Below are 23,896 nucleotides of genomic sequence, written 5' to 3'. Positions count from 1 at the left end.
GCGGAAATTGCAGTGATTAAAATTAGTAAAGCATACTAAGCTAAGTCAGTAAAGCGCAAGTGTGTTTTAAGTGTTAATCTAAGCAGTAAGCTGCTAAATAATTGAGTGCATAGAAAAAAAGCTGCGTGGTCGCTGGAGCGCTTCTCTGTTCAATGTCTTCTTCTTTTTCTTTTCGTGTGCAAGTGCAAAAAAAACAACACAACCATTATAACACACACACACACACATCCATCAATGTGCGCACATGCATTTTGCAAACATTTTAGTTTATTGGTTAAACGTTTTTTTTTTAGCTTTGTGGGGTTTCCTCTTTTGTTTTTGTTGTTTTCGTAGCAAAAATCACGCGCCCGTATGAAGCCAGAAAACCACAACGGAGGCGGTGGTGGCGGTGGCCAGTACCTGCTGCAGCATATAATGGCTTTGGTAGCAATTTATGATATGAATAGTAATATGCATGGTAATGGCTATACAGTTGTGGACAAAAGTATTTTGACAGAACACAAATTGCAGCCAATGTTTCTGTTTGTAACTTTTTGTTCAAAGAAAAATGCTCGCTTCAAAAAACATTTATACACTCAAGTGTGTGTGTGTGTGTGTGTGTAACAGCAAATGTTAACTGCATACATTTTATTACATTTTTGTGTAAATATTTTACTTGTTTACATAAATATCTAATATGTAAGTAAGTTTATTTAACATTGAGCAGTTATTTAATCTCGATTATGCACAGTCGAACGCACAAGAAAATTAAATTGCAAAAGCAAAATTTCATATGTCTAAATTAATATATTGGCCAGAATTCTTACTATAAATTGACTAGCCTTGCCTATTTATATCAAAAATAATTTTGCTGCTCTGCACTTACAGCAAATATCTTTGAAGCAATCAAAAAGTTAAACTAAAAATGAGCGCTGAATTTTTTTGTATTTTGTCAACATACTTTTGTTACAACTTTACTTTTGCTGTATGTACAAATTGAGATTTATTTATTTTATTATTTGAAATTGATGCATTCACAAATAAAAGTTCAATAGTTTAAAAGGGCAGCGTAAATGTAAAAAATACAAGCGCTAACAACTAAATGAAACACAATTGAACTTAAAATGTGCTCAGCTGCAAATGAATTTGTTTAAAGCAAGAAGAATCCGTATTGACATTTAAGCGCTTTAAGTTTCTATTTTTTTCTATGCTACTTTTTGGTTGATAGACAGCTATCAAGGCGTGCTGACAACTTGCCAAATGCATAACGCACAGCACGTGAAGCAAATATCAAGTATTGCCAAAATCGAAAATGGAAATGAAAGCAGCCAAAAATATAAATTCTATACATTTGGCTTTTTCTTTTGTTGGGCTTGCATTAAAGTTATGTATTGAAAATTTTAGAATTTAGTTACAAGCTTAAGCTGTAAATACAGTTACACATGTGTGTGTGTGTGTGTGTGTGTGAGACGCTTTTGTTATTGTTTCAACGCCTACAACACAGAACTTTTGTTTAATAGACCCAATCACAAATGTCTGTGTGGCTGTGTGACTCGCTCTCTCTCTCTCTCTCTCTCTGCGCTGCTCTGCTCTCAGTTTTACAGCCACACATGTGCATACTTAACTCAAGTTTCATTCAATTATTGTTAAGCACCTCAAGTTTTCTTAGCCACACACCACAAAAACGCCCACAATGCTGCCTGAAACTGGCCCACGCCTACTTTTGTCGAACGCCCCCCCAAAAGCTTGTCACAAGAGCGCGCCGCGTGCCACTTCCCACCAGCAGCAGCAGCAGCAGCAGCAGCGACCTATAAACAGCCCATATATGTATGCTATAGTCTGAGCAGCCACAGCTGCGCTTATTGTTTTTGTTGTTGCTGATGTCTGTTTTGGTTTTGCAGTTTGACAAAAATGTTGGCGCACAATTCTCATGTTGGCCAAATGACGCGCCAACAACAACAGCAGCAGCAGCCAGTGTCGACGTCGACGTCGACGTCATGGCGTGCAGCTCCCATGGCGCCGCCCGATGAGCTCTTGCGGCCTGACACCAATACTAATGCGTGCGATTAACATTCGCAATTCGCATTTTCGGCAATGAAAGACACAACGGCAACAGCTGGAAGGCAAGTCTGGCTGGCTGGCTGGCGCTTTTGGCTTGGCGTGTGCACGTCTGGGGACATGGCCAGAAACACGGCGAGTACACGGTCAGAAGCAGGCCAAAGCCTACCTATAATGTAAGGCACATGTTACACACACACACACACACACACACACGCACACACATAAAGAGTTACATTTGTGGCTATAAGTCTTGACGCTTTTCTTGGTTTGTTTTTTGGGCAGCGGCTTGCGACATGTTCATGTCTACTAATGTTTGCTGTACACACACACACACACACAGCCAATATTTATAATTAAGCTGGAGCGCGGCTTTAAGCCAAAATATTGTAAAAGGCACTTTGGCAAACGCCTGGCCACGTAATTCGCTTAACTTTGCAACACTTTACGCCTATTTTGCATTAAACTTGCGCAAGGGTTACTGCCAAAGCACTAAAGTAGTAAGCAGTGGGTGGTTGGGTGGGTGGCTTGGATGGGTGGGTGTTTGGCAAGTTTATTTACACTGCGGTTTGATTTTATGCAAATGATTTTCGCAACGACGCTGAAAACGCCAAGGGAATGCAAACGAAGCTACAGAGAAAGAGACAGCGTGCGCGCGTTAGAGCGAGACAGACTGAGACTGTGAAAAAGATTAGAGTGGTCTGCAGCTAAAGACGGTAGCTGGCAACTTTCAAGGCAAATCAATTCGAGCTTTTGCCAAAGTGACGCAAGTTAACGCACAAAAAAGAAGAAAAAAAATAAATAAAAATACACATGTATGCGCATACATATCGCAGTCACTGTGTGTGTGTAAAAAAAGGCGTTGCTTTTGCAATTTGTGCGCGACGCTTGTCAAAAAACATTGCCAGCAACATCAACAAGCAACCAGCCACAGCAGCAACAACAACAACAACCACAAAAGACAATGACAGCATGTAAAATGCCAAGTGCTGGAATGCCACAGTGCTGGATATGCAAATATGCACACACACACACACACATCACACACACACACACACACACACACAGAAGTATGTGCAGCTGCTGCTGCAATGTTGTCAGCTGCTCTGGCCTGAACTTGGCCTTCGCATTGTTGCTATTAAAAATATTTAACAAAAGTCTCAGAGCAGCAGAAATATAAAAACAAATTTTTAAATACAGTTTTCAATACTTCAATGTGTTACTTTGCTAAATAAATTATGTCAACATTTCCTAAATTAAATATTCAAATAAATTTAAGCATTAATGCATTCAAGCAGTCAGTTGGCTATTTATTTATTTAATCTAACTATAATAAACGTTTTTAATTTACTATATATATTTTATTTTTTTAACAATGTTTATATATTTTTTATATATATTTATGCTATATTTTTATATATATTTGTGCTATATTTTTTATGCTATTTTTTTATATATTTATGATATTTTTTGTATGTATTTATGCTATTTTTTATATATATTTATACAATATTTTTTATATATATTTATGCTATTTTTTATATATATTTATGCAATATTTTTTATTTATTGTCAGCAACTTACAAATTTCAATGCGCTCAGTTAGAAAATTTATTTATAAAATCGAATTATAACAAAAATTGTAAATCAAATATTATTATATATGGCGATACCTAAACCTATATGTTAAATCTGGCTATGTCAGATCTAGTGGAAGTTAGCTCTTGAATTAAATATTATAATTTATAATCAAACATATGTTTGAAATATACAAAAACTGATATTTATTGCTTCGCAGGCTTTAAATAAAACTAAAGTCATTGTTAGCGTAATTAAATTTACGCTACGCACTGTAGGCAACAAATTTAAGTTCAGCTCTTGCTCTCGTTGTTGACCTGCATTGGTGTGTGTGTGTGTGTTTAAATACTAGCGACTGCACTCGACATTAAACTTCACTTTTTGGGTCAAAGCGCTGCGCCCGTAATTGATCTACAATTCCGGGAATCATTTGAGTTAACAGCAAATGCTTAATTCGCTAAGCCCTTGGGCTCAAATAATTGATTATTAATTGTCTAAATCTTTTTTAATTCCAGCTTACAACGCGAGTCAGCAAAAGTAAATGGTGAGTGTGAATATATTTGAATAAAATTTAAAGCATTTTTGGTAGTTAAAAATACAATAATACGAGAGAGAGAGAGAGAGAGAGAAAGAGCGAACTAAAGCTAAAATGCCTATTAGTAAAGTGAGAAATTCCAACCACCAGACGGACAGTCAGTCCGACAGGTCGTATACACAATATGCGAGCACGTTTTTGTTTAGTTATTAATATTTAAAGTTGAAATTTAAATGCAATGCATGCAATACAAATGATCGAAGCAGCAGCAGCTAAAACATAAAATAAAAGCAAAGAACAAGAACAAATAAGAAAAATCAAGCACGCAAAAGCAAAAGAAAGCACTGAAATTACAGTTTGTATTTTATCTTTGGTTGGCATACAACAAATAAACCCACCAAGTACAATGGGCAATGCAAACTGTTTTTTTAGGCAAAGGGAAAAGTCAGTGCTGATTTAATAATTCTTAGCTTACAATAAGAATGTATAATAACATATACTAAGTATATGTATTTGTATATATATATATTAATATTAAAAACTATTTTTATTGAAATTTGCTGATCAATTTTTATTTATTTTACAAAAATAATGCATATATAAATAACAAAACTGATGAAATTTTAGTATGCAATTCTTATTTGATCATTTTTATTTAACAAAAAGTGTAAGCAATATAATTTTAATATCAAAAGCTTCCTTATTTTGAAGTGCATAATAAATTAAAAAAATGGGTCTGATAGAAATTTTTTTATATTTTATTAGCAAAACTGTTTAATTTTGAAATTTGGTATGCAATACTCATTTGATTATTTTCATTAAAATAATATATATCAAAACTGATTTATCTTGAAATTTATAACGCAATTATGATAATAATAAAAGCTTATATATATTAATATTATATATATATTAATATATACTGATTCAATGTGAAATTTAAAATTTTACTATATAAAAACATTATATAAAATAAACTTAAAAGTAAAAAATAAATTGCTGCAATGAATGACAATGAAATAATTTTATAAATTTAAATTTAAATAATTTTAGCAAATTAAAGCCAGAAAAAGTAGCCAAAACACCCATAGTGTCATGGTCAAATTTCCGCTCTATGTGTGTGTGTGTGTGTTTGAGTTAGTATGCGTGTGTGTATGTGCGTTGTACTTGTGTTTTTTAGTTGCTGGTATTTGATTGTTTTTACGCTTGCCTGTTTGTTTATGTGTGTGTGTGTGTGTTGCTGTTGTTGTTGTTGCTGTTGCAGCAATATATATTAAAATGCAATTTAATACAATTTCAATTGTTACGTGCGTACTATTGCGTTTTACAGTTAGACAAGGATATATAGAGAGAGTTTAACGAAAACGCCAGCAATCCGATACGCAAAGGTGACGTACACATGGCTCCCACTGTATATATGTATGCATGTGTGTGTGTGCGCTTTGTATGCAAAGCATGCAAGTTGCTTTAGTCATTGCTATTGCTATTGTTACTGCTGCTGCTGCTGTTGTTGTTGTTGTTGTTGTTGTTGTTGTTGTCGTTATTTATGCAACGCCAGCGTCCCTTTGCTTAAATTTGCATGCTGCTGTTGCTGCTGCTAGTGACAACTTTTCTGTCGCAATTGCTGCTGCTGCTGCTGCTGCTGTCGCTTAATGATGAGCTCTCGAAGCTCTGCCCAGAGTCGAGGTCATTTCCATGACATGTCAGCCTACTCACATGTTGCTGCTGTCGTGTTGTTGTTGCAGCAATTTGTATTTCAATTTTTGCGCCTTTGTCGTGCAAAATGTCATTAAATTAAAGGGCTCAAAGCTAAAATGGTTAAACCTAAGTACAGAGTTTTGTTAAATATGCAGTTTATAATTAAAAGCAAAACACAAATTTGTATTGTGAAAAATGAAGTCGAAAATCTAAGAGCAAAATATTAATGAGTAAAGCAGTGAAGCGAGCCAAAGAGTGTGCAAGCGAGATAGAGCAATGCAGCTGCTAATCAAAGTTCATGCAACTGCTGCTGCTGCTGCTGCAAAGTGGCAAGCAAAGCTGCAGCTTGTGGCATCAATGCAATTAGTACGCATACGTCTTGGACTTTCAGCTCTTTTTTCTATTCTATTGCAGCTCTCGAAACTCTCGCAACTAAGCAACAGCAATCAGCAAGTCTCAGTCTAGTCCAACTGAGACGCACTGAGTGTGTGAGCGAGAGCGAGAGCGAGCATGTCAAGTGTATGTTGCAAGTGGTTTTCCATTTTTTTTTCATCCATAGCTCGCATGATCATAATTTACTATTCAGAAAATATTCAAAACTGCTGCCACAAGTGACACTCCAATGTCCTTTTTTGCCACACACACACGCACACACACAGACATGTGTGCTCATTTCCATAGATGCCAAGCATCATCAGCAGCAGCAGCAGCAGCAGCAGCAACATCATTATTATTGTCTGCCAGCCTGCCAAGTGCCAAAAGAGTTTTGCGCTGCTGTCAGCCAAGACAGATATCTGCCAGCTACACACACACACGCACACACACACACACACACAAAGCTCTAGCCCAAAAGCCTATTTGTATTACGGGTATTGCAGCTTTGCTGCTAAACTTGCACCTTGGGCTATAAAACAAACCGCTTTGAATTGCTTTTATTGAAACAAAAATTTGCTATTTGTTTTATATATTAACAAATTGTTGAATAACATAGTTTGAAGTCTCAAAACAAATTAGTAGTTAATTTTTCAATATTATAAAATCAAATATTTTAAACCAAAATTAAATAAAAACAGCGCTTGACACATATCGAGTCTTAAAAAACAAATTTGAAAGCTGCTAAGTAAAACAATCATTAATCAAATATAAAAAATATTTTTTATTTTAAAAATATTTCTTCACAAAAAATATTTCAATTAAATATCTTAAACCTTACCAAATATTTTTTTAGCATTTTTATTAACGTTAAAAATATTTCCTCCTAAAAAATATTTCAATTAAATATTACAAACCTTACTAAATATTTTTTAGCATTTTTATTAACGTTAAAAATATTTCCTCCTAAAAAATATTTCAATTAAATATTACAAACCTTACTAAATATTTTTTAGCATTTTTATTAACGTTAAAAATATTTCCTCCTAAAAAATATTTCAATTAAATATTACAAACCTTACTAAATATTTTTTTAGCATTTTTATTAACGTTAAAAATATTTCTACATAAAAAATATTTGAATTAAATGTCTTAAACCTTTTTTTAAGCAACAATATTAACGATAAAAATGCCTTACGACATTTAAGGAAATACAATAAATTTTCAAATAGTTTGTAAAACATAAGAATCGAAATATAAATGCTTTTATATTTTTTATTAGCGTGTAGTGTATTTTATAACTTTTTGTTTTATTGTTTGTTGTTGTATTTAATTTAATTTTGTTGCTTTATTGACATCCGCTTTGCTGCTTTGTTTGTTTAGCTTTAAGCCAAGCAAAACTTTAAGTCAAGCACTTTGAATTTATGTGCACACACACACACACACACACATGCATAAATCTATTAAAGTTTTAGAGCAAACAAAATATGTGAAAAATCAACATTTATGTTATTTTATTATGCGCATTTTCATATTTATTTCGTAGATCTATTGCAACGTTTATTTTAGAGAGAGAGAGAGAAGAAAGTGCGCACAGAATTTTTCGAGTTGCCACGCCCACATGCCCACATTGCTGTGTGTGTTTGTGTTTCTGCTTCAGCTATGACTTCATTGCAGTTTCTTTGTTATTGTTGGTTGACTGCTGCATGATTTAAGTTAAAAGTACTTTTGACCAGGCAGAAATGTCTGAAGGTCTTGCTGCCAACAAAAACACAAAGAGACAGAGACAGAGAGAGAGAGAGAGAGAGAGAGAGAGAGAGCGAAAGGGAGTGAGCGAATTTCGTTAGCAAATATGTAAGTGAAAGCACTTTATATCAATTTTGGCTTGTTTCTGTTTTTTTTTACTCTTTGCTGCTGCTGCTGCTGCTGCTTTATTAACTCAATGTTGCATGCAATATGCTGTTGTGCCACATGCCGCAGCAGCGTTGCTTGCGTTTAAAGCGGCACAAGTTTATTTAAAGTTGCAAGCAACAAAAAGTAGCGTCAAATCAAATAAAGTTTGGCGCTAAACTTTTGGCTTATTGTTTCACCTTTCGGCTTTGTGTGGCGGCAGTTACTTGCCATAAAAGCAAAACTATAAAAAAATATAAAAAATACAGCAGCTAGAAAAAAAAAGAAGCAAAAGCAATTACAAATGCAAACTACAAGCGTACAGCTGTGTGTGTGTGTGTGTGCGTGTGGCCATCAATGGCAGCTGCTGCTGCTGCTGCTGCAACATTTGGTGGCAAGCATGGGCGCCGCACTTAAACATGCATATTGTTTATGATCCGAGCGCTAATAACAAATGTTTTTATCTTTTACGACACACACACACACAAATACATATAGACAGGCATAGCGTTACCGTTATATAGCCTAAGAGTGCTACAAGTTTTATGTTGCTTGGCTGCTGCTGCTACCTGCGGCTATTGCTGTGGCTTACATTGCGTATGCTTGATATCAACAACAAATGCTGAGTGCAAGTTGTCTGACTGTCTATGTGTGTGTGTGTGTGTGTGGCATGCACAATGCTTATAGCGCAAGTTAATTCGCGCCTGAGCGACTGAGCGAACGACTGAGCGACTGAGCGAACGAGAGCGACTGAGCGTACAACAGGCACTGAGCGAGCGAGTGAGCGACTGAGCGACTGAGCGAGTGAGCGACTGAGCGACTGACGCTCATAAAGTGCAAGGATACGTAATGCAATATTTAGCGACTGCTTTGCGCCGCGCTGCGCTGCGCGTTAAGTGACAAAAAAGGCGGCAGCAGCAATAAAAATAACAACAGTGGCAGCTAAGCGTGTGTGGCATGCAGCAAAAGGTGGTGCCATATAAACTTGACGCATATCAAGTTGCAACTTGCAACAAATATTAAATCAGTAAAATGTCCTTAAGGGCGCGCGGCACTCAAATGTAATTGTTGCCGTTGTTGTTGTTGCTGTTGTTGTTGCAGCTGCAAAATTGCAACGTCGCTTTCAAGACGCCGCGAGTGTGTTTATGACGCGCCGCTTGCCCCACTGTGCGTGTGAAGTGCTGAGCGTTTTTTATTGCCCAGTTGAGGCTGCTCCATCCACATTGTTGTGCGAACTGGCGCGTGTTGCTGATAGATACCGCGCCACTTAGCGCAAGGCGCGCCCCCCCCAAAAGCTTTACACGGCGTATAATATTACGCGCCATGAGGCGCCACACGGCGCTACGGCTACGACTAAGTGGCACTTGCTGCTGCCTTTTGTTGCTGCCGCAGCCGCCGCCAACTTTTGCGGTCAGCCGCAGTTGCAAGCACTTTTTGTCACCTTGCAACACGTGCACATGTCTAACTGCCATATGTGTGGCAACAAAAACAAAGCGCAGCTATCTCTTTCACTCTCGCTCTGTGTGCTCGCAATTATTTATAGTGGCTGCTTTATTATGTGTGCGCATAAATATACATTGCAAATTTATTAAGTTTTATGCGCCTCTCTCTCACACACACTTGCGCTCTCTTTCGCTCTATTTAAAGCCAAGTCTGTTAACTTTGTAAACTTAGCTCAAACTTTAGCATTTTTCGTTGCATCTTTGGCTTTAGTTGAAATTTTATTCTGCTGCCTGCTAAGACAAAAGCCAACTCGACTTGACTGTTGCCCACAGCAGCTGCTTGCCTCAACTTTTTTGCTTCTGCAGGTTGCAAGTTGCAAGTTGCTGTTTCGTTTTCTGTTCATGTCATTTCTACACTAAAAATTATTTAATTTCATTAAATTGTATAAACAAATTATGCGCACTTGCATTTCAATTTTACAATTAATTATTGCGTTTAAACAAAAATCCTATAAATCAAAATGACTTTGGCCTGTTTAATAATTGATAACTAATCAAAGGCATTAGCTTGCTTAAGCTTCAGCTGAAACAGCAGTTGAGTATTAGCTAAAGCTTCTATATAGCTAAGCAGACAAGCCCTTAGCGCAAAAGTAAAGTTTATAAAGTTTACATAATTTTCTAAATAAAAGTTTCACAGGCTCGTTTAAAAAATCAATACATTTAGCATTATTTACTAGCTTTAACTATTTAAAGGCTTAAGCTAATAATAACAATTTACATTTACAGCTGGAAAATCTACAAAAATTATGCAACTAAACCTGCTCAGATGCCGCGTGCTGAGGCTTTGCGAAAAAGTGAGTAGAGCTTTTTATTTTCAAAATTATAAATAAAGCAAAAGTTTCACTTAGTTAGTTCAAAAAAAGTCAAAGCTGCAAGAAAATGTTCTAGAACTGAGTTAAATATGGTTAGAATTACGTTTAGTTTTGCTAAATATTAGTCGAAAAACTCAGATAAGTCTTTCATTATTTATTTTACATTTTCTAAAGAAAAAGTTTTACTTAAAAATCAAAGCAACAAGCAAATGTTGTTGCCAATTTACAAAGAGGTTAGTATGTGTATATTACGTATACGTTGCACTACTTTTGATTGATATATTTTTAAAAATTGTACAGAATTTTCTAAAAGAAAAAGTTTGCACTTAGTTCAATATAAATGTGAAAGCTACAAGCAAATGTTGTTGCTAATTTTCGAAGCACTAAGTGCAATATTACGCATACGCATATTAAGCGCAGCGCACTGTTAAGTAGATCGAAACTTAAACTAATTACTAAGCCTTGAGTTTGGTGCTAGCTTTGACTTACGTTTGCCTTTGGTGTGAAGTGCGACTTCGCTCGCTCGCACTCGCTCTAGCGCTCATTTTAATATGCATGTCGTTATGTGTCGCATTTGACGCGCCTGCCAGTTTAATGTGCCAAATTGTCTGCGCTTTCCCAAAAAGTTCGAAATTTACTTCGTTTTTTTTTTTTTTGCATTTAGTTGCATGCGCCAAAAAAGTTTAAGCGGCTTGAATGATAAATGACGTCAAGCAGCTGAGGCAGCAAGAAGTTAAGAGCGTAAGCTAAGTTGAAAGTGTTGTTCGCTTTCATTATTATTATTGTTGTTGTTGTTGTTGCTTTTGTTGTTGCAGCTGCGCGTTGTCTAAATGACTAGCGGGCAACGCGTGCTGCGTGCTGCGTGAGTCGCGTCGCTCGCAGTTGACAGTTGCAGCTTGGACCGGACCAAAGCTAATTATTGCCAAGTTTGCTTACACAATTTGTTAATCAGTTATATATATATATATATAATTATGTATTTTTTTAAAACGCTGTGTGTGCGCTTGTCTGCAGGCGCTTGCTTTAACTTATTAATTAAATTTTGCTCTCTGGGTAGCCAAAATGACTGCAAGCGTTTTGACTGTTGACACAAGAGCTTAACAGCTTAAGCGTTGCGTTCTATGTATATAACTGGCTATATACATATTTATAATCAACTGTGTATGTGTCTGTGTGTGTGTGTTTATGTTTGCATTGCAGTTTATTGAGTTGACAGGCACATCAAACGCAACAATTCTCACTTTCTCAGCTTTCTTAACTTTAACAACTTAATTTTCGCACTGCTTGCAACAATTTTTATTTTACTTGTGCTTGCCATACGCTGCGTATGTGTAATAATTTGATGCGCATTGTTGTCAAACGCATAATTCGTGCAGCAAAAATCAAAATAATTGCAATACACACACACACACGCACACATATGTATATATATATATATATTTAATATATATGCCTTAACCCATTGTTGCCTAACGTATTTGATTTCTTTGCTTTAATATTTTTTTTTTTGGCTGTGGCCACGCCCACAGCGCATAACTCAAAACTTCATATGCCACTTTGGCACTAGCGCTATCTCGCTCCCACTTGCATGCTCAAGCTTTCCCCAAACGACATCAGCAGCCATCAGCGCTGCTTCTACTTTTTATGCTTTTCGCTCTCTCTCTCTCTGTGTGTGTGTGTGTGTCACAATTTTAGTGTATAAAGTGCAAACAATCAACGCAAGCGACTTTTTGCCGCTGCCGCTGCCGCATCGCATCGCATGTTGCACTCACTAGCAGCAGCAGCAGCAGCAGCTTCAGTCTTGCTCTCTCTGTCTCTTTCTCTTTTTATCTTGTCGCTAGCTCATGCTGCGCGCTTGCCACATTACTCATGCCACACAGCATTGTCTACAACATTGTTGTTGTGTCTTAGCTGCTGCTGCTGCTTGTCAAACGCTTTTTTTTTTCCTCAGCTTGTTTCTGTCACTATTACATTTCATATTTCTATACTAAGCTCCCCCCCCCCTGCTACATGCCACATGCCACTATCTCTCTCTCTATTTGCCACTGCTCGGACAGCTGCTGCTGCTGCTGCATTTCTCTCCATCATCCACTTGCATTTTGTTTGCTTTCATTTGATTGTCGCATCTGCAACTTTTCGATAATCGCCGCTGCTGATTGCTGCTGCTGGCCGCAATCAAAAACACCTTTTGCCATTTTGAAATTGCCAAATGATTTGTGCGGTTTGTGTGTAAAACAATGCGCCGCATTTCAACATTTTCCTAGGCATTTGTATTTGTTGTTAACGCTTGACTGAAGCCAAGTGAAAACCACAGCAGACAGCCGAGCGTAGATTTTAATGTCTGAGCAAAGATTAGCTGAGTGTTTCAGTTTACAACAACTTAATTTTATATTAAACACTTGTAATAAATAAAGCTGCTGCTATTTTATTTATTATTAATGCAGCAAGTATAAAAAGCTTGTTAAAAAAATATAAATACGCCTAAGCTACTTGCAAAATTTTATATATTTTTGCTTTAAATGAATTGTATTTAATCTTTTTTAATTTCTTAGCTTATTTATTTGTTAACTTGCAATATTTTTAAATTAAATCAATTTCATTTATTTTTTTTTGTTTTGCTTATATTTTATTGATTTACTTTGCAATTAATTTAAATTTATTAAGTTTTTTATATATTGCTTATATTTTGTTTTATTATTTTGCAATTCAATTTCATTTATTAAATTTTTTTAAACAATTTTATATATTGCTAATATTTTATTTATTTATTTTGCAATTCAATTTCATTTATTAAATTTTTAATACAAAACAATTTTATATATTTCTAATATTATATTTAATTATTAAATTTCATTTATTAAATTTTTATACAGAACAATTTTGTTTTCCTAATATTTTTTTTATTTATTTTGCAAATCAATTTCATTTATTAATTTTTTTATACAAAACATTTGCTAATACTTTATTTATTTATTTTGCAATAAAATTTCATTTATTAATTTTTTTATACAAAACAATTTTATATATTGCCAATATTTATTTATTTTGCAATTACAATTAATTGTACGCAAATTTAGGCTTCTATTCCATAGTCAGCTTACAATTGTAAATTGAATAAATGAAATTATTGTTTTGTTTAATAAGTTCACAATAAGTTTGCAAATGCAAATGCAATTTTCCAATAGATTTGTATACAAAATTGAGCGTATAAACGTTTTTTATTGTTCTCACCCCCATAAGCTGACAGCGACTACAATTTTGTGTGCTAATATTATGTATACGCGGCGTAAAACATGCAACACTAGCAAAAAATGAGAAATATTTTGTATGCCAGAACGTAACATTTTAATGTCAGATTTATATGGCTGGCAAAAAAAAAAAGATGAACAAGAAAATTGCAACAATAGTGCCAATAGTGCTGTCTCGCTTGCACACACGCTAGGGCGCTTTGCCAGTGGCTATCAAAAACGGCTGCTGGGGATTGAATACTTCCGGTATAGTCATAATCCCGAAATGTAATGCGAGCAACAAACAGAGCAGAGCAGACTGAACGGACTCACTGAGTGACCCAACGAGCCAACGAAGGGGAACGAAACAGGGCAAATAAACAAACGCACAATAAACAGGAAGGCATAACGAGCAAACAAACTGAGCGAGAGCTGGGGCAACATTATAAAAATAATTAAGCAGCTCTTGACGCACTTTTCCAGTGCTACGCAGGTTTTCATTTTTATGCGGCACAAACACGTGACACTTAAACAAGTTGAACAAATCACTCGCTCTCTCTCTCTCTCTAGCTCAGTCATTAGTTTTTAGTGCAAGCGCTGACCCTAACTAACCTACTGACTAACTTAGCAAACAACAACAACAACAACAATGAAAATCTAATCTAATTTCTCTCGCTCTCGTTGCCATTGCAGTTGAATGACTCGACTTGTAGTTGCTGCTGCTTTGGCTTTGGCTTTTGGCTTTTGATTGTTTTCATTTTTAGTAGCTGCACTTGTGCTTTTTAATTTTTTGGGTTTGACTTTAATGAATATGTAGAGAAGTTTGCATAATTTACTGAGATTCTCTCTTTGCTCTTTGCTCTTTTGCTTGCGCTTTGTTTCGCTTTTGACGCAGCTGCAGCAATAAAAGCTAAACCGTAACAAAGACAAATGTCAGTGGAATGTGTCAAAAATGTAAAACTGACAAACTAGTTTCTGCATAATAGTTAAGCAATGCGCTCTGTGCGCTTTTTATTGTGTATACGCAGCGTATACGCAATGTGCGCATATACGTAACTACATAAATTGCTATAATTTCAAGCATATGCATTATTTTAATGCATCTAGTTGGCTCAACATGCGTATGCTTAATATATATTACGCATACGTCGCGTTGTCTTGGGTTTGAGCAGAAAATTATGTACAAAAATGCCTAAAGCTAAACAAAGTGTATAACATAGTCGTATGCTTAAGATTTTTGGCTTCTAAATTTAGTTATTGATATTGGCTGCATATATCGTTGCCATAGCTTTCTATATGCTTTAAGCTAGCAACAAAAATTTGCATCAAAATTGTTTGCAAGTTTCAATTCTTGCCTTGGCAACAGCATAAAATTTTTATTTAAATTATTGTTAATTATTTTATACATATTTGAATTTATTGTTAATACTTAACAACAAACTAAGCATGAGACTTTACTCATAAAAATATTTCGCAGTTTTTTCATATTGCTAGTCGATCAAAATAACATTCACTGCTTGTATTTCACACGCGAATAGCTGTAAATGATTTTGCATTCTTTATTTTTATGCGAAAAAAATTTGTGTAAATTAAATGTTCTCAGCGCAATTTTTGTATAAAAATATAAAACTGAGCTCTCGTTTCATTTAGAGCACATTTTTCAAATTATTATTATTTTTTATGCTATGCATAGATTTTTATATGTATATCATTATTAGTTAGTAAAGAATTCAATTCAAATTCAGATTGTTGCATAACGAAAGCGAATTAAATTCTAAAATTGATAAGCTCTAACTCGAAACTATTTAATTGTTGTTCTTAAAAAGTTTCCAATGCAGTAAGCAATTCTATTAAACAATTCTTGAATTATAAACCAAAGTCTATGTGCACTATTATTTATCTTAAATATTCAAGAAAATTTCAAATAGCGATGAGTCGCCTGCTAAAAATTCCATCGAATATTGCTGCAAATAGAATTCAAAGTTAAGCAGCAAAGTCGCTAAGCAAACGAACAAAAATAGTAAAAATAATTCAAATAAAATGTTGCATTAAACTCAAAATTAAATGCTTAATAGAAAGTCAAGCGTCGATTTGAAATATTTTAACGAAATGCATCAAAATTTATTTCGCTTAGTTAATAATTATAAAAATATTTAGTAAATTTGCTGCGGCTGCTGCACGCGCAGGTAAACTATGAATTTGATTTTCGGATTGTGCATCATTTGCAATGCTTGCCACGCAGCGTTGCATGCCACGCACATATGCAACACACGCAAGTGTAAGCGAGACAGCTAGAGTGTGAGTGAGTGAGTGCTATTGCTTTTTTTTCTTTAGCGTGGGAGTGCAAAGTGAATTTTATTGCATTTGAGCAACTGCCTGGGGGGGTGGGGGGCGCACGCTGTTGCGATTTTATTTCCCCTGATGCGCTTATGCGGACTTGGGCATTATAGTCGCAAGCAAGCCGCAGTGCTAGCCATGCATACAAATTGCTAAATTATTTAAGCAGCACAGTGAGCGCAAGAAATGTCGCCACACGCGGCGATTTGGTTGCAGCTTGTAACAAATACGGTTACGTTTGTGGCAGCAGCAGCAGCAGCAACGTGAGCAATGTCCAGCTTAAGCACAGCGGGCGCCCAAAAATAGCCACAGAGTGTGCACATGTGTGTGTGTGTGTGTCCATGTGTGTGTGTGTGTGAGTTAGCCCAAAGCCAATAATAAATAAGTGTAGCCGAGAGTTGGTTGAGCCGTTGAACTTTTTGCGTAAATTTGGCGCTCAACGTGCAAGCGGCTGCTATGACAGCCAGACACGCACACACACACACACAGAGACATGTGTGTGTGTGTGTGTGTGCAACTGCTGCTAGTGCATTCCACTCACATGCGCATACGCATTAAATTCAATTTAAAATTCATGGCATTAACTTTAACTTGAAGCTAAGTCCACCGCATGCAACTTGTTAAAATGCCAATGGCAAAAGTGTCGATGCAGCACAAGTGTGTGTGTGTGTGTGTGTGCATGTGTGTATGTGTGTGTGAATCTGGCTAGTTGCCACAGCAGCGCTTTTAACTTCGTTTTCTAGCTGCAGTCGCTACTCCCCACAGTTTGCAATTTTATAATTTGATTGCATACTTTTCGGAGTACACACATTAACACATCGCAGCGCAGCTCAGAGCAGCTCAGAGCAGAGCAGCACGCATTACTTCGCTTCATGTTCATTCATATGGCATTGCGAGCTAATTAGCAGCACAGCCAAAGCCACAGAGCATAACTTTTGCCCCAAACGATTGTCCAACTGAAGAGCGAGACAGCTAATAGTTAACTGTGTGTGTGTGTGTGAAAATGACAGCTGTATAAACAATTGTTGCTTGTCGCTTGCACTTTTTATTTTTGTGCGCCAATTACTTAATTAGCTATGCACAAAGTGCCCAAAGTCTTAACTTATTTTACACTTGTCGAAGCGAATTGAATTTAAAATTTACTCTAAAGACATAAATGACAGCGAGCGCAATCAAAAAGCAACAGCAGCTGCTTTATTTGTATTATGAAGCGACTCTAAGAAATGTAAGCGCGCCCAGCCCAGACTAAATATAGAAATAAATTTTATTGCTCGAAGTTTATATCGAATTAATTCTATATTACAATTATGTAGCCAGAGCAGAGCTCAGTTGCTTTATTTAGGGTTAGGCTTTATTTAATTTATAATAATTTATGAATATTTTTATATTTGTTTAAGTAAATTTGCCTAAAAGTAGCTACAGCTCAAAGCTTCAAATATTTGGGCACGTTGTAAATTATTGTTGAATTTTTAATTATAAGTTAAAAACTTAATCGCTTAAATTTAAAAACAAAATGCTGCTTGCTTAGTTTCTATTTTTTTTATAATTATAAATTTAATTTATTTAATAATATATTAAATTATTGTTGAAAGTTAAAAACTTAATCGCTTACATTTAAAAACAAAATGCGGCTCATTTTAGCGTAATTTATTTTTTTATATATTTTTGTTTATAGTTTAACTTAGCAGCAGCTTAGCTCAATTAATTTACACAAATTTAATACAATTAATTTAATTAATCTTTTTGGTTTATCATAGTTTAACTTGGCAGCAAATTTGCATAATTAGTTAACACAAATTTAATACAATTAATTTAATTAATTTATAAGTTTTTTTATTACATTACTACTACTACTTTTATTAATTTACTTACACAAATGCACAAATATTTATTATTGACTTTAATTTGTCTTGTATAATGTTTTAATGAATTTGTTTACTCTCAAAAGTTAATTGTGCTTACATTTTGCGTGTCAAAATTTAATTGTTGACTCTGTTTTTAATAAATGCATGTTGGTTTCTCTTGCATATGAAAGTCGCTCATTAAAAATAGTTGTAAGCTTTTGACTCAAAGCCCAAAGCCGCCAACAATGTTATTGCTAACAATTTTATTAAAAAAAAGAAATGAAATGACAAAGGAGCAAATGCAAGGACTCTCTATGTGATTGGACTCAATTGTGCATTTTGTTTTCAGAGAACGCAGAACGTAGCATAAAGCAGGGCGGACTTACCAGCTGCTGGACAAAGCGCCCAGCGCCAGCTTCATAGAAATTTGTTGGCCATAACAATGGACCCCAACCCAACCCCACCCCACCTGCAATGAGTTTTTCTATTTTGCAAAATATTTTTGTATGCGCCACACAGTTGGGCAGCAGTTCAGTGCATTGCAGTTGCCCTTTAAAATTTATTTATGCTGAGCACAATTAAATGTTGAGCAGGCAGAAGCGACAACAACAACAACAAATAAATTGAAGCCACATGCAGCCAACTAAGTCACTAACAAAGCAAAGAAATCTGTGACAAACAAGCTGAGGCGCAACAAAAGGAAAAAGCACAACAAATTAGCAATAAACTTGGAGCTGCAAATATTTTCATACCCTTTATGTTTGCAACTCAATCAGAGGAGCCACAAGTTGCTGCTGCATCGAGTTGCTACCACATGAACGACTGACTAATTAGGCAGTCGAACACTCATGGGCGTAGGCGAGGAGGAGCATCTAATTTCCATTATTAGTCTGAAATTTGCCAACTTTGAATGCAGCTTAATTTAGCTCATGTATGTAAACAATTTTCCATTTCGTGAACTTTGTTTGTTTCATGCAAATTTACAATTTAATTGTTTCATTTATTAAATGCAAAACAAAAAGTTTATTTATGCATTTTTGTTGAATTGCAGAGCTTACAACTAAATTAATGTTTTTTAACAAATTCTAAATTCTAAAAAGTTTTGAGGTTTTACGCTAATAACAAACAGAATTTTACAGCACTAAAATTTTGCGAATTTTTTAAAATTTAAGCAAGAAATAATGTGAATAAATTAAACAAATTAAATATTTTTAAAATGAATGCAACTTTTAGTAATAAATGACACAAAGAGGTCTTAAAAATTGCAACATGCTTATAGTTAGTTTATAAGTTTCTCAGCTTTATAACAATTCTGCTATTTAATAATTAACTTTTTACTAAATCGATTTAGCAAACTAATTTATGCTTATTTTAATTAAGTGTTTCAAAAGCTTCTGAAATTCAAGTTCGATTTCATTTTGCTGAGTTAGAGTCTCAAATTCATTTTTATATATATAACAGTCGACGATAAAAGAAAAGATTACATAAAATATTTAAATTTAAAAATTATTTAAAATTATGTTTTTGTTTTTAGTGTATTAATTTATATATTGTTAATTAATGCGCATGGCCAAAATTGTAACCCCCTCGCGCTGACTACGCCCATGCCTGAGCTCAGTGTTGAGCAGCGTTTAATTATATGAAATATTGCAAATTAAATTTCAAACAATAATTGAATACAAAATTTTAAAGTTGTATAAATGCAATTGAAATTAAACGCTGCTGCTTTTAATTTAACACACACACACACACAGAAATAATTGTTTATGTATGAAATTTATGCTTTGTGGTTTCCTTTTATTTGCAGATGCAGGCAAACGAAGCTCCCAGGGCTAACAGGTAAGCGTTAAAAAGAAAGACAAATAGGCAAAGTGTTAAAACAAAGCAACACACACACACACACATAGCAGCGTGTATGTGTGTGTGTAAAAAGTTAGAGCTGCAGCAATTACAACAACAATGGGCAATGCAAAAATAAAATAGAAAATTGCAAAAAAAAAAAAGCAAAAAGCAGTTGGGGGGCTGCTGGGAACTGAATGAAGCTGCAAGCAAATTCTAAAAATGACTGAGCAAACGCTTTGATTTATGAAGTTATTGACTATGTGTGTGTGTGTGTGTGCTCATCCCAACAGTGACGCTGCCACATGCCACATGCCACCCCGCCCAGCTGCACTCATCGCTCGCTTTGCCGTTTCGTTTGCCCTAATTCAATAAAATACAGCTGACTGAGTGCTTGAATCATGACCCGGCGATTTGAAATGTTTGCACTCTGGCAAGCAGTGTTTGCGGCCATGGGCGCTGCCGCTGCCTCATATGGGCGTGGCACACACTGACTGTGTGTTAAGCTTTAGTCTCGAATCGACTCGACTCGCCTCGACTCGACTCGGCAGTTGCTGAGCACGCTCTTTGGCAAAATCGCTTGCGTTGTTGTTGTTGTTCTTGTTTGCTTTTTATATATGTATATACGTTTTTTTTTTGTTGCATGCAACAGCAGAACAATGCAGACGGGAAGCGCAGCAACGGTTAAAGGGAAGCGGAAAACGGGAAACAGGAAACGGCTTGGGGGGAGGGCAACGCCCACAAACGATTTTCATTCAATAAACGTCAATGGCTTGCATTGTATATACAAACATATGCATGTGTGTGTGTGTGTGTGTGTGTTAGCTAATAAACTAAAGTGCGTTTAAACTTCAAGTTCCTTTGCTCACACACACACACACACACACATGAGCTCGCGCTCACAAAGTGGCAACTGCCAAGTGCTAAAGTTGACTTTCAGATAATCAAGTTTGCTAACCAAACCCAGTTTAGATAGAGTGCCCCCCCACCCCTCCCCCTCCATCGCAATCGCACAAAGTTTATTTAACCTGCAAACCATAAGCTGGGCAGCAAAGTCATATATATATATATATATATAAACTGCATTGAATTGTTAACGCAAAGTTACTCAATTATGATTAGCAACTAATATTTAAAGCGCTTGTGTTGCTGCTCAGCACAGCTTAAAATTAACAAACAATTACAGTTTGGCTCAAAGTGAAGCTGCCAGCTAAGCTGAGCCATTGTTAACAGCTAACTGGCCTGCGGGCTTATTAACTGCAATTGTATAAAGTTTATAAAAAGCAGCAGCGCACAGCTGAAGTTTTGATTGTTGCTACTTTTTTTTCATAATTGCAACAATTCAACTTTAGCCAACAGCCACAGATAATTAATTATTTCTTATGCTTGTTTTTTTGATGTACATAAAGTAGTTTGTGTTGTGTACTGCACTTTTTCATATTAGAGATGACACAGAAACTTAAAACTAGTGATGCAATATCGATAACTTTGAACAGTTTGCATTAATTGGTTAAGCAATTTATGAGCAATTGTTTTTAATACTAAACAGTTTAACAGCAAAATAAACATTTGGAATTTTATAAATTTTTTTATAAACTTAACAATTTTTTTATATTTTTAATGCAAAATTACAATTTTATGCGCTTTTGCTTAACTACTATATACAACAAATAATTGACAATAATTATAACTATAGCTTTTTAATAAAAGTGAGCAATTTTTATTTTTTAATGCAAACTTAGAACTTAAATTTTAATTTTATGCGCTTTTGCCTAATCAAAAAAATGCGCTACATATTTTATTTTAATTTCTAATATTATTATACACACTTATTTATGATAGAGCTTGAACTCTTTGGAGCTGTGTACATTTTTAACTCATAAACATTGAAGTTCTAAGCATTTTATTTATTTATTGTTATAAACAAGCAGCAACCAAAATTTGTTGCAACCAAAAATTCGTTTGATGCCATTCTGTACAGTTAGTTGACTTTTGTATAATTCCTTGAATATACTAATAACAAAGTTATGGCGAAAAATAAAACGAAAGCTTTAGTGCAATTTATTAGAGAAGTTTGTGGTTTTCATGATGGAAATTAGTTGCTATAAGCAACAAATGCAACAAAGCTGCTGCAGGTGAGCTAACCCCCAAAATGTGCGCATGTGTATGTGCGTGTGTGTGTGTGTGTGTGTGTCGGCAGTTGATTGTTGTGGCATTAAAGGCTTAAAATTTATAAACAATACCAGTGCGTATGCGTAACATAACAACAACAACAACAGTAAAGCGTTTAACTGTAATTACATTTTACTGTTGTTGTTGTTGCTGTTGTTGTTTTTGGCACTGACAGAGGCTTTATTATATTACGCATACGCCATGCTGCACAAAACGCTTAATTGATGCATAATAAATATTAAGCACGCATTGTTTCCAAACCTATTGCTGGCTTATAGACTAGAGCAGCCAATGCAATTGCATATCAGCTTACCTTACACACACACACACACACACACATGCATGCATGCATGCATGCAGGCATGCTTATTTATCATTGCAATTGGCCGACCATCTATCTATCGCTTATCTGCTCACTGCCTGATTATATTTCATTTCATGTGCGTTTGCTATTTAATTAAAATCATTGCATTTAACATTCTGCTGCAGCAATTGCTGTTCGCTTAACTAAAAATTGTTACTGTTAATTGTTAATTGGCTTAATGCAAAAATGTTATCAGATAATTGCAGCTAGTAATAGCAATCATTGTTTTTTTTTCAAGCAATTATATATTGGCATATATTTTATTTATTACGACGTGAGCGAGCATTGTGCGAGCTGAGCGCTTAACATGCTCAACTTGGCAGCTTGACTATAATCTGGCTCTCACCCCCGCACCCCCTTTGAGCACAACAACAACATACGGCTGACCTGCTGCTGGGCTAAGACTGTTAACTGGTCTGGAGCGTTGGCCTGTTCGGCTCTTTTGTTAAGCTATTATGCTGCGTATTAAGCTAATAATCTCGACTGCTCGCTTTGTTATCGATATGAGGGCCCAGGCCCAGCCACAATGACACAACAGCAACAAACGCCGCTTGTTGCTTGCCCCATTGTCTGCTCATCTCGCTCTCGCTAACTCTCTCTCTCTCAGTCTCACTCTCTTGCTCGTTGTTTATCTATATTTCTTTGAACCGTTTCCCAATTTTCCGTACACAACAATGCAGTGCAAAGAGCTTGTAATATTTGACTGTCTTTGCTTTACCCGCTCTCCCCTCTCTCTCTCTCTCTCTCTCTCGCCTTTCTCTTCCTCTGTTGACTGCATTATTCAGCTTATTAAGCTGCTGACAATGCTTCGACTGTTGTCAATGTGTGCATAACAGCGAGCATAACAATATAATGGCTTAACTTTCAATTGCACACAGCAAAACAACAACAACAACAACAACCCCAACCCCTCTCTTCGCTCTACTCTCCCCTTGTCAGTTTGAAAGAACTCAAGCATTGCCAGCATTCCAAAGCGTAACGCATAACTTTCACACCCCATAACCAAATCAATTGCAAATTGCAGTTACATTTCTATTTTATACATTTTTGCCATTGAAATTTTTGTTAGCAATACACAAGTCATAATTATATTTTGTACAATTTGGCAATTGAAATCTACAAAATCTAAACATTGTCATACTAAAGCTAAAACCATTACCAATCTCTTAATTATATTTATTTCTTTTTTATAATTTACTTTAGCTGTTACCATTGCGGACTTTCATCCTGGCAAATCACTGGAGCCCAAATAAGCTGCGGATACTTTGAACTATCAGCGGCAATCACAACAAAGACTTAAAAGCAGCTGAAAGCGAGATATTTTTTATTTATTAATAAATGCTTCTGTTAAATAAAATGTAATAAAGCTAATTGATATAATTTCATTTTTATTATTTTTACAGACCCTTTTTAGCTCCTAATCCTTTGTTATCCTTCTAAATAAAAAAGGAAATGCATTTTTGTGCTCATGGACATTGAATCTATCAAACTGCATTCCAGGATCGTGCAAAAAAAATGTCCAGCAAGTTCGCTGCTTAAGTCTTTTTTGTTTACATTTGGAATGGCCAAAATGCATCGGTTTTTAGCTCCAGCTCCTTTGTTATCGTTCCAATCCAAAAAGGACATGCATTTTTGAAATCCTGGGCATCGAATCTATAGAGTTGCATACCAGGATGTCCAGGATTGTAC

General features: G+C 35.4%; 1 protein-coding gene across 3 annotated transcripts in view; it reads left to right on the top strand.

Moving 5' to 3' along the window:
* LOC108605193 (maker324) overlaps positions 1–23,548 on the top strand; it is a 50,670-nt gene extending 27,122 nt beyond the window's left edge. For 2 of the 3 annotated variants that reach the window (XM_017994785.1, XM_017994787.1), the window contains 4 exons: positions 4,131–4,159; positions 10,339–10,406; positions 19,640–19,671; positions 23,411–23,548. In XM_017994785.1, the coding sequence (XP_017850274.1) occupies positions 4,131–4,159; positions 10,339–10,406; positions 19,640–19,671; positions 23,411–23,507 (226 nt within the window). In that variant the 3' untranslated portion in view covers positions 23,508–23,548. The remainder of the gene's footprint in view (positions 1–4,130; positions 4,160–10,338; positions 10,407–19,639; positions 19,672–23,410) is intronic. The other variant, XM_017994786.1, reaches the window with a different exon arrangement.
* The last annotated feature ends 348 nt before the right edge of the window (positions 23,549–23,896 follow it).

The sequence above is a fragment of the Drosophila busckii genome, chromosome X (genome assembly GCF_011750605.1).
Source record: "Drosophila busckii strain San Diego stock center, stock number 13000-0081.31 chromosome X, ASM1175060v1, whole genome shotgun sequence".
NCBI classification, from domain to species: domain Eukaryota; kingdom Metazoa; phylum Arthropoda; class Insecta; order Diptera; family Drosophilidae; genus Drosophila; species Drosophila busckii.
This window is presented reverse-complemented; position numbering and strand designations above follow the sequence as displayed.